The sequence below is a fragment of the Sinocyclocheilus anshuiensis genome, unplaced genomic scaffold, assembly GCF_001515605.1.
Source record: "Sinocyclocheilus anshuiensis isolate Anshui unplaced genomic scaffold, SAMN03320099.WGS_v1.1 scaffold63, whole genome shotgun sequence".
NCBI classification, from domain to species: domain Eukaryota; kingdom Metazoa; phylum Chordata; class Actinopteri; order Cypriniformes; family Cyprinidae; genus Sinocyclocheilus; species Sinocyclocheilus anshuiensis.
The window spans coordinates 4272392-4283876 of NW_015552625.1; the positions used below are offsets into that span (position 1 = coordinate 4272392).

General features: G+C 36.4%; 1 protein-coding gene and 1 pseudogene across 2 annotated transcripts in view; one reads left to right on the forward strand and one right to left on the reverse strand.

Moving 5' to 3' along the window:
• LOC107666366 (monoacylglycerol lipase ABHD12-like) overlaps positions 1-2639 on the reverse strand; it is a 3406-nt pseudogene extending 767 nt beyond the window's left edge.
• Positions 2640-5252: 2613 nt separating this feature from the next.
• LOC107666540 (S1 RNA-binding domain-containing protein 1-like) overlaps positions 5253-11485 on the forward strand; it is a 76731-nt gene continuing 70498 nt past the window's right edge. Inside the window, exons 1-9 of one of the 2 annotated variants that reach the window (XM_016457929.1) lie at positions 5253-5322; positions 5800-5867; positions 6681-6969; positions 7243-7476; positions 7981-8147; positions 9018-9135; positions 9272-9410; positions 10251-10347; positions 10544-10706. In XM_016457929.1, the coding sequence (XP_016313415.1) occupies positions 5800-5867; positions 6681-6969; positions 7243-7476; positions 7981-8147; positions 9018-9135; positions 9272-9410; positions 10251-10347; positions 10544-10706 (1275 nt within the window). In that variant the 5' untranslated portion in view covers positions 5253-5322. Of the gene's footprint in view, positions 5323-5799; positions 5868-6280; positions 6367-6680; positions 6970-7242; positions 7477-7980; positions 8148-9017; positions 9136-9271; positions 9411-10250; positions 10348-10543; positions 10707-11485 lie in introns of those variants that run through there. The other variant, XM_016457931.1, reaches the window with a different exon arrangement.

Genomic DNA, 11485 nt, shown 5'->3' on the forward strand with positions numbered 1-11485 from the left:
AAGTTTATAACATTTTAATATTTAACATACTGTAACACTGGCATAATTTAGTGAAACAATATCACATACTTCTCATCAGTTGGAAAGATGAAAATGTTGTTTTTAAGTGGACTGAAAAGGAAGAACTGAATGTATGGGAACTTCCAATAAAACTGGAGAAAAAAACGGTGTCATAATTTTAAAGATCCTGAACATTACTTACCCAAATAAAAGGGTGTTCAATAGGTTGATCGCTTGCTACCCGTCCAGTTACGAATGCACTCTCTCAAGTATTATTCCATCAAACTGTTCTCCTGTCAAGAAATACGTTTTTTTGAACAAGAAAAAAATACATAATAAAGAAAAGCACAATCAAGAAATTGATTAAAATAGGTGAAGTTACTATGCCCTACAATGACAACTCCTAAAACCAAACATAAAGAGTGAGAGAACAAGAATGAAGAGCCACTGAGACAAACAAAAGCATGCTTGTTTTTAAATCAGTTGAATTTTTACCTTGCTCCAGTAATTTTACTGCAGTGTCAGTTGTAACACTATTGAAAAAAGAAACATGCTGAACAAACTGTAGAAAATACATTATATATGTTTTTTTATTTTATTTTTATTTCTAAAACATTTGTAGTAAACATAGCGAAAGTCAATTAAAAAGGTGATTTTACACACCCACTACCAAGCGAGTGACCCCACACACACACCAGGCTGTACACAGCATCAGTAGTCAGACCGGCCTCTGTAGGCTCACCAGTGGAGCCCCCAAAACCTGACAGTAAGCAATAGAGAAATCATATACTGAAGATCAAGTTCAAAATGAATTCCAATGATTATCGGTTACAGTGAAGTCACAATATTTTAACCCACCTCTGTAGTCCAGCGCCAAAACGTGATATCCAACAGCACTCAAGACCTGTATGGCCAAGACACTTCAGTCATTACCACTATTCAAGTTCTTAGTCTGTCTTCATAATGAAATAAGTGAGTTTGCTCACATCTGCAATTCCAATACGATGGGGTGCAGATCTGTTTAGTGAAGGTACAAAAAGTAGTAGTCATGCGATCATCAAGAAAAAAATAAAGCACGTACTTTCAATATAATGCATAATTGATTATTTATTTAGTATATGGAATTTCCAATATATGGAAATCTTTTTTAAGGTAAACAAATTCATAATAATGTGGTTGTGTTTGTTTGTTACATTTAGTTTCCCTGGACTGTGATATTTTGTTAAACACACAGCGTCTCCCTGACATGGCTGCATCAACACTACTGCTGTTCCTGAAACCACGCCTTCTTTCTTTGCGTGCACATTTGGGCGGCATTATGCTAATATTTCCACATAGTGACATAGATATGTGGGGGCGTGTTAGAACGAGGTGTTTTAGGTAGGCGTGGTTGACTCTTAACTTTTATAAAGAATATCTCTTTGGATTTGAGACTTTAGTCTTTGCAACTTTACAGATCTTCTTTATGCACCAAGAGCTTGTAACACTCCAAAGAGAAAGGAAAACTTGAAATCGCATCATATGACCCCTTTAAGGTAATTAAAAGGTTTCCTGCCTGTTGCCCCCATTGCCATGGAGGTAGATGAAAATGGGCGATCCGTCCCCCAGAGCTTTCTCATACCAGTCTAGATCCTTCCCCTGCGCCTCCTTCCATCTATGTTCAGGTACAGTGTGCCTCAAAACATTAATAAATAATATATTGAAACATGATTAATTGTTATTGTCTTGTTTTATGTTTTTGTGTGTATATGTGTGACGTGTACTGTAAATGTCTTAAAACTAACCAAACTCCCACATGTTTATAGTGTGATTGAGCCCTATATCTGAAGGTCGGCTGAGGTTAATAGAGTCTGGAGAAATACACAAATGAAATTAAGAAAAATTCATAAACTATAGATGACAACACATCAATATTTGGAACAAAAAAGTATGGATGCCAGAGGAGAGATGCAGAAGAAATGGTACTGATGCCGAGAGAAAGAAGTGTCTTTTTAGTCCAAATCCATTGCCACTGGGATCTTAAGAAAGGACACGCACACAGAAACTGGGTGTAAAAACATCTGATTTTTGACCTAGTGTGCTATATTCAAGATATGGCTATATTCAAGACATTGCGATCTATGTATTATGGTTGATGCTTTTGCTTACAACTGTTGTTGATGGAAGATGAAATGTTATGTAATGGCATGAACTCTTGATAAATTGCATAAACTAATCTAAATAGTTTTAGTCCTAATAATAGCTTGTATTGCCTATATCTTTTTTTAAACACTGCAAATTTAAAGTAATCTTCATAGTGTCACATTGTAAAAGTGCTTCTCTTTTACAACCAACTACATTTAAGCCCTGACATTTCCTGATATTGTTGCTTTGTTTTATGCAAAAAAAGTCAAATACAACACGTGACTTGCCTTGCATGCACAAGTTTAAATCCTTAGGTTTCTGACCAGATTGTTGCAGTCTTCCTGCAGACTGATTTTTTCTTCGCCTAATTTTAAAAAGCACGAAGCACTCTTAACTATTTACTCTACACAACTTTGGCAATAATTGAAAAACAAACCCTGCAAATCACGGAAGTGGACAAAGAGCAAAGAACATGGACTGGGCATGGACAGCTCCCGTTTCTGTGGTGGAAACATTTGAGAAAAAACATCTGAGAAAAAACATCAAGCTGAACTTTTATTATATATTTTGAGGACTTTAGCTACATCACTTCCTGGAGGAATCAGTAGAACATGTTATTTGTATTTGTCAAAAGTATACTAATGAACGAGAAACAATGAAGAATGAACTTAGAAAGATGGGAGTGGATAACCTAAAGCTTAAAAATATATTTACTTATGGACTAGAAAGTTTATTTTTGTATCTTAAGAGAACAGAGCTGATTAAGAGAATTTAGTGGGAAAAATCTTCTTGAGGTAAAGAAGTAAACATTTTTTTATTTTATTTAGTAAATATTATATATATTTTTTGTCCTCTTATTATGAAAGGGTAAACTCTGGTTCACACTCCAATACAGTAGGTGGCGATAATGCACCTTAACATTGGTGCTACCCGCCATAAAACCGAAGAAGAAGAAGAAGTACATCACTTAGGAGGGTGTGTTGTATTCATTAAGGCGGGTATATCATATAGATTACTGGGCAAAGGAGATGATCAAGAGTATATAGTGGTGGAGGTGTGGGAAAGGGGAGGGGCAATTAGTATTATTAATTATTATTACCCATGTAAGAGGTTGGAGCTGGACAAGCTTCTAAGATTACCAGGGCAAGATAGACAAAAAATAATCTGGTGTGCAGATTTTAATGGTTATAGCTCGGTATGGGGAAGTGTACTTACAGATACTAATGGTAAAGTAATTGAAGAATTGATAGAAGAAAGAGAATTGGTGTGCTTAAATGATGGAAGAGGAACTAGATTAAATGTGTCGACAGGGAAAGAATCTGTATTAGATATAACGTTAGTATCTAGTTTGCTGGCTGGAAATACTAATTGGGAAGTGTTGACAGTAACAACAGTGGGAAGTGATCACTACCCTGTTTTGTGCTCAGTAGGTGGGAAATTGGAAGTAGGAACAGAAGATACAATTTCTAAGTGGAATTTTAGTAAAGCTGATTGGGAAAGGTTTAGGAATTTGAGCGATGATGCAATGGTTGTGGTTGAGGTGTCTGGAAGTATAGATGATGTTAACAATCAAATAACTTCAGCAATTATTATGGCAGCAGAGGAAGCTATACCTAAGGGGAGAAACGGTAAATCGAAAATTGGTGCCTTGGTGGAATGAAGAATGTCAACAGGCAGTAAGGGACAGAAATAAAGCTTTCAGAAAGCTTAAAAGAACACATAATGTGCAACATCTAATGCAGTACAAGAAGTCTCAAGCAATAGTTAGAAGAAAAATACGCCAAGCAAAGAGGAGTAGTTGGAGAAATTTCTGTGATGAAATAGGTAGAACGACGCCGGTGGGAGAAGTGTGGGGAATGATTAAAAGGATGGGGGGAGATAGGAGGCAGTGGGAATATCCAGTTATGGAATTTGAAGAAGAAACCGCAGTTTTCAATAAGGAGAAGGCTGAGATTATGGCCAAATCATTTACAAGGATTCATAGTTCAGAAAATTTGTCTGAAGAAGAGAGAAGGAGGAGATCAATAACTTTAAATCAGCATCTTAATGAAGTGAATAGGAAGGAAGAAACTGGAAGTGAGTTAGATGAGCCATTTACTTTGGCTGAGTTGGTTAGAGCAATAAAGAGAGCAAAACATACATCCCCAGGGAAAGATCAAGTGTGCTATTTAATGTTAAAACAGTTAGGGGAAGAATCATTGTTGAAGCTTCTTGAGATATATAATAAAATATGGAAGGAGGGGAAGTTACCAGCTATTTGGAAAGAAGCGGTAGTGATTCCAATAAGAAAACCTGGTAAGGATCCAACTAATCCTATTAGTTACAGACCAATAGCGCTCACATCCAATCTATGTAAAATTATGGAAAGGATGATAGCGGATAGACTGACTTATGTCCTTGAAAAAAGAGGATTACTGGCTAATTGTCAAAGTGGCTTTAGGAAGGGAAGAAGCACAATAGATTCTGTGGTGAGACTGGAGACTGAAATAAGAAAGGCGCAAGCAAATAGAGAGTCTGTAATTTCAGTATTTTTCGATATAGAAAAAGCCTACGACATGATGTGGAAGGAGGGGTTATTAATCAAACTAAGTAAGATAGGGGTTGAAGGAAGAAGGTTTAACTGGATCAAAGATTTTCTGTTCGGAAGGAAAATACAAATAAGGATTGGGGCGGATTTATCAGATCAATACATAGTTGATAATGGCACACCGCAAGGCAGTGTGATAAGCCCATTACTTTTCATTATTATGATTAATGACGTATTTGGAACAGCTCCAGAAGATATAGGAAGGTCTTTGTTCGCAGATGATGGGGTGCTATGGAAGAAAGGAAGGAATATGGAATATGTTACTAGGAAAATACAGGAAGCAATTGATATAGTGGTGGAGTGGGGCTATAATTGGGGGTTTAGGTTTTCTATAGAGAAGACTCAGTCAGTCTTTTTTACCAGAAAAAGAATTCAGGAAGGACTAAAGTTAAGAATGTATGGGAAAGATTTAGAGAAAGATGGAACTTTTAAATTCCTTGGAATTAATTTGGATTAACGTTTGACATTTGCAGATCATATCAGGAGAATGGAAGAAAAGTGCAAAAGAGTAATAAATGTAATGAGATGTTTGAGGGGAGAAGTACATCACTTCCTGCTGCTGACGTCGCTAAGGAAACGGGTTATGGTTTGATGCCTGTCGGAGGAACACTGTAAGTTTGAACAGTTTTGTAAATAATCAACTTCTGTAGGTGAACATCTCTGGTTTAATCACTGATCATTTGCAGAAGCAACAGCTCAGACAACAAATTACACGTACGTGGTCGCGCGCTAAATTCAAAATGACTTTCTGATTCTACAGAGACCGTTTTGATTGATGACATTTGATTTAACATTCACCGCAACAGAGTTAAACATGCTTTTCCATTGCCATGAATACTTTTCATATATTTAACGTGACAGCTGACGGACAGGTTTTCATTTCAGTTTGTCTGAAAGTCGTTATGAGAAGCTTATTCTGTTTATACTCACGTACGAGCGCCTTTTGTATAGCTTAGATATACTGATAATAAGATCAAATAATGAGTTGAAAAGATATTCACTTCCAAGTTTCTTTTTATTATCCCAGGCATCCTTACTTGTTTATTTCATTTAGTTTGTTTTCATTCGTTGTTTTTCCCCACACAAAGATGCTTCGAAGAACAAGAACAGCAAAGGTGTATACAGAACCAGCGACAGATGATGAATCTGAGGACATGTGAGTGGTTTTGCTTTGTTTGCTCAGGCCAACACAGGTTTTTTATTATTTCAGATTATCCTCCAAGGCTAAGATCCAGGAAGAGGAGTCAGTGGAGCATGTGGTCTTGAGGTGCAGCAGTTATGAGGTTCAGAGAGAGTTGATGAGGAATAAGTTGAGAGAGATAGCGGTTCAGGACATGACATTAAAAGGGCTATTGAGCACACAACATAGGGCACATCATTTCAGTTTGTCTGAAAGTCGTTATGAGAAGCTTATTCTGTTTATACTCACGTACGAGCGCCTTTTGTATAGCTTAGATATACTGATAATAAGATCAAATAATGAGTTGAAAAGATATTCACTTCCAAGTTTCTTTTTATTATCCCAGGCATCCTTACTTGTTTATTTCATTTAGTTTGTTTTCATTCGTTGTTTTTCCCCACACAAAGATGCTTCGAAGAACAAGAACAGCAAAGGTGTATACAGAACCAGCGACAGATGATGAATCTGAGGACATGTGAGTGGTTTTGCTTTGTTTGCTCAGGCCAACACAGGTTTTTTATTATTTCAGATTATCCTCCAAGGCTAAGATACAACATTGTGTATAGTAAAACGGACTCTAGGCTGTTTCTGCCGAAGATTAACAGTGTTGAACATCCTCATGAATTATAACTGGTGTGTCAAACTGCTCTTTAAGCACAGAACGTTTCTAAGCAGTCGACGTTGTAATACAATTAACAATTTTTATTGCGTAAAAAAGTCCACAATAGTAGCTTCGATTTCTTATTCTTCATGAATGCTGGATGAAATAAAACTGGTTTCTTGTTACAGGACAGGCCAACAAAAAGGTGACAGTGAGGAGTTAGAAGAATGGTTACCAAATTCAAATGAAGGCAAAACTAAAGGAAGGCGTCAGAGGGGGACAGATGAAACCGGCGAAAAGAAAAAAGTGACCAAGAGGGTGGCCAAACCTAAAGAGCCAAAACCTAAAGCAGTGAGGAAGCCCAGAGCTGCACGGGTTCCCAAAGTGAAGAAGGAGAAGACTAATGCAAAGCAACAAACTGAGGATGCGGTTCTACCGAAGCCTGAGTTACAGCAGCATGTGGCAGTCAAAGAAGAGGCAAGTCATAATGCTTGTGCTTTGATTTTCACTGTGGTATACAGTTTTTCTTACTTATTCACAATTCTACATCTATATAGTTTTTGGCAAGTAATTTAAATCAGCAACAGTAATTACCCTGTAATAAGTGTACTGCAAGCTGCTTTTCTAAATGACTACTTATTAAATAAGGGATCCACCCTGACTGACGTCAGCAGTTCAAATATATTTATCCAACACAAACATTGTGTACTCAAATAATTTATTTAATTTTAACCTTTTGTTTTATTTTAGAGGTTGTCCATTAACTTGAGCAGTAATAATGCAGGAGATATGCCTGATGAGTGTCCATCATCCAGTCAACATTTCCCCAAGGTGAAAAAAGAGGAGCCAGATGACAGCTTCACCTTTGATGAACCTGCTCAGAAGAAGCAGAAGACCACAAACTCAGCCCAGGGAAGACCGATAAAACTCAAACTGAGCAATTCCTGTGTGGAGGACTTACAGATGAATTGGGATCCCATTCAGGTGGGTTATTACTTTCTGAGATAGGGATTGACTTAGTTTTTGACTCCGTGAAATTGTTGGTAACATTCTGAAGATCACAATGAAGATCTGTTGCATTGTTAAATGTATTATTATTTGCTATTGTAAATTATTTTAGTGCTTTCTGGTATACTTGATGCTGAATGGTCAATTGCAGCATTCTACAGGGAAATATAAGTATATATGTGTCAAAGATGAGATGTCTCATTTTATTGTCCACATCTAATTAAATGTAAGTAATTTTATATCCATTGAAAGCATATTAAATGCAAGTAAAGTGTCTACTTTACTGTTTCAAATAACTTCAGAACTTTAAAACCTAGCGATTGGTAAAGATTTGAATTCAACAATATTTTTGGTAAATGAACTATTGTTACACAGAAAGAATGACATGTGTCTTTGGTAAATCATGGTAAAAATGTATGATAGTCATTATTTTTGCTTAGAAAACAAATTAAACAGGACACATTCTAATATCCCGTGTAGGTTCTTGCTGAGAAGTCTGGTGTGGAGCAGTGGGTGTGTGCAAACATTGTACAGCTCTTCCTGGAGGAGAACACTATTCCCTTTATGGTGCGCTATAGAAAGGAGCTGATCAACCATATGGATGCCGATGCTGTTCGAGATGTGCAGCTAACTCTTGAAGAGCTCCGGTAAGACACTGGAAGGGCACAACATCAAAAAAGGAGATAAGAAAGGAAATAATTTTTTATTCAGTTTCAAACTGATCTACTATTTAGCACTAACTTTATATTTTAAGTAACATGCTTTAGTAGATATAGTTTAATATTTAAATCTATATTTATATTCAAGGAAACAGTAAGTGTTTTGTTTTTTATGGTTGTTGGATAAAACCTTTATTTAACCATCTTACAGTAACAGTTTGAATCGATTTTATTTGTATGTCCTGACTGGTTTCTCGCAATTAATTCAAAATGCTTTTAGTAGATGAATGTCTCCAGTGGCACAAAAAGTATTCTGATATTTCAATGTGGCTATTATTTAGCTTGAATTACCTTGATTAGGCTGCTATAACAACATGTGACCTGTAGATGGCAGCAGAGATCAAGTCTTGTAATGTTCTCCATGTAATTGCCTTGTGATTCTGTAAGGAGTTGGATTAAATGACAGTTTACTAATTTTCTCTCTTGATTAATTTGACTAAATAACATTTTATTTATGTACACTACAGTTGAAAAGTGTTTTTTTTTTTCTCAAAATATTTTGAAATTTCAAAAAAAAAAAAAAAAGTACATGTTCAAAATGTAACACACAAATTGTTTCCACAAAAATGTAATGCAGCACAACTGTTTTCTGCATTGACACTGAAGACTGGAGTAAAGGCGTTTGAAAATTCAGCTTTGCCATGACAGGACTTAATTGCATTTTTTTAAATGTATTAGAAAATTATTACTGTTTTTCCTCATTTTTCCTAACGTGAAAGAAAAGTGAAAAGCAAACAGGATCAAAACTCTAATAACACAAGTCAAGTACACAGAGTTAATTTTATTCACATTTCTTAGGTCAGTGGCAAAGAAGAGCAGATCTGTTTCTCAGACACTAAAGAAGGAGGGGGTTCTTACTTCAGAGCTGGAAATGGCTCTAAAGAACTGCACAACGGCTAATGAAATAGACCATGTGGTAAGAACAGAGCACAACAAGCTTTTCAGCTTACTTATTAATGTGAAACTTTGACCCTTTGGTGAGTTTTTGACTGTGAGTGACCTAATAATAGCTTATACTTATATATGTATATTATAATATTTTTTTTCTTTAGTATGCTCCCTATAAAAAGGGCAGTAAGTTGTCCAAGGCCCGACGAGCTAAGGAGCTAGGACTGGAACCTGTTGCACTAGCTCTACTTCAGGAACCTCAGAAACTGGACCTGCAATCCTCGATCCAGCCCAGCACTAAAGGTATCTATCAGTGCTCTGCATACTTACAGCAACCAGCCTGTTGTAATAGTGCTTGTACAGTAAGGTACAACCAGATGTGCCGTTTTCTGGGGACACGTCCTGGTCAAGATTTCTAAATTGCCTAAAATAACCAGGTTTTGGCTGTTTGCGATCGTTGTATGACATCTAAGTACTGCGAGAGCGATTCAAAAGCATAAGGAGTCATCTGCTCTGCTCTCTATAGCTCTCGCGGTACTTAAAGGTCATGCAACTATCTATCTGCGCAGCGCAAACAGTCAAAACCTGGTTATTTTAGGCAATTAAGAAATCCTGGGCAGGACGTTTCCCTGGAAAATGGCACATCTGGTCACCTTATTGTACAGCAGCATTCACAACTCAGTGTCCTTTGAGGTAACATTATTGATGCTTTTTGAAACTGATTAATTGTCCCAACATCATCACTTCCATGTATTGTTTAATATGCATTTACATTTTGTGTCTTTGCAGCCTTAATTACTAAATACAATAAAAGGTTGATAAAAGACATTGAGTCAATAGAGGGCAGCAAAGTACTTTTGTTTTTTTTTGTGTTGTTGTCTGCTTATGCTTATGGGTTGATATATTAAGGCAGTGACATAAACAGTATTGTGACATGTTTTTCTAGGCATTTCTCTCATTTATACTCATTCTTGTGCATGAGGTTTAAATATTATCTACTTCTAAAAAAACGTACAAATTTGCAACTATTCCACACTTTCCATCAAAAAAAAAAAAAAAAGCAGTTCTCACAAGTTAATGCAGGGCCACTGATGACTGAATGTTGTTATGTGACATTTCAGCTGTTTCGTTTGCTGTCTGTAGGGTTGTCGACCCTGGATGAGGTGGCCACAGGTGTGCAGGAGATCCTGGCAGATATGATTGCAAAGGACAAAGAGACTCTCACCTATGTACAGTCACTGTGAGACACTGATTATTTGAGCAAATTCACTCTTTTTCTCCTGCTATCCAGTCCCTCTTAATTATCATCTTTCTATTATCTGTTAATCTGTTTGTTTTGCTCTGTTGGCATTATGTGGATCTTTCTAGCCTGTCAGTCCTTAATTAGTCAGTAATTATAAGTGTGTGTTTGACTCTGCATGTATGTTCATTCTCAGGTGCGACAGGAGTTCGGTGACCATTCACTCGTCAGTGTCTAAAACAGCCCTGAAAGAACAGCAGCCACAGCAGGGCAATCAGAAGAGCAAACCAAAGGACATCGCCAAGTTCAGCCTGTATATTGACTTCACCTGTGATGTTCAGCGCATCCAGCACCATCAGGTATGGTCACCTCTTTATCTTGTTTCTTATGAGATTCACTCTACAGACAGGGCACTTTCAGATCTCTTAACTTTTTGGAAGATTGGAATATCATATGCACTGATATTGCTTTCTTGCTCTCTGATATGGCAAATTCCACAAAAGCCTCTTCCACAATGAGAAACAGTTGAAACTGCTATTTCATTCATCTGCATTAAAATTAGCTTGTCGGTGAACAACGGCTCTGTGTAGTTAATGCTGCTCCATGTGAAAGCACGCACGTGATGGAGATTTACCGCTGATTACAGAATGGCTTTATTGACAAGATGCGCATTAAATATCGCATGCGATTTATCGTGCAGCCCTAATTAAAATTACAATTTCTGTTCTAAATAAAAAGTTTTCTTTTTTTTAGGTTGTCTTTTTTTATTAATATAAATAGTGAAGAGAGAACAGCAAATTATTGGGATAAGAAGGTATAGTGGGTCTGGGAAATTATGAGTGTGATTTAAATTCTTACCTGTTTGGTAAACCTGACGTCACATGTCACTGTTTCCAGGTCCCAGTGCTCTTCTAGGTCAGATAATAATATCAGTGTTATTTATATTATTTTGATTATAATTATTAATATTGCATTAGCTTTTATTTTATATTTTTATATTTCATTTTAGTTTTAGTTTGTTATAGTATTTGGTTCCGTGCTTTCTTAGTAGTTTTTTATTTTATTTTATATATTTATAAAAGCTTTTTATTTTTTTAAGTTTAAGTTTTACATCTAATATTTATTTTATTCCAGCTTA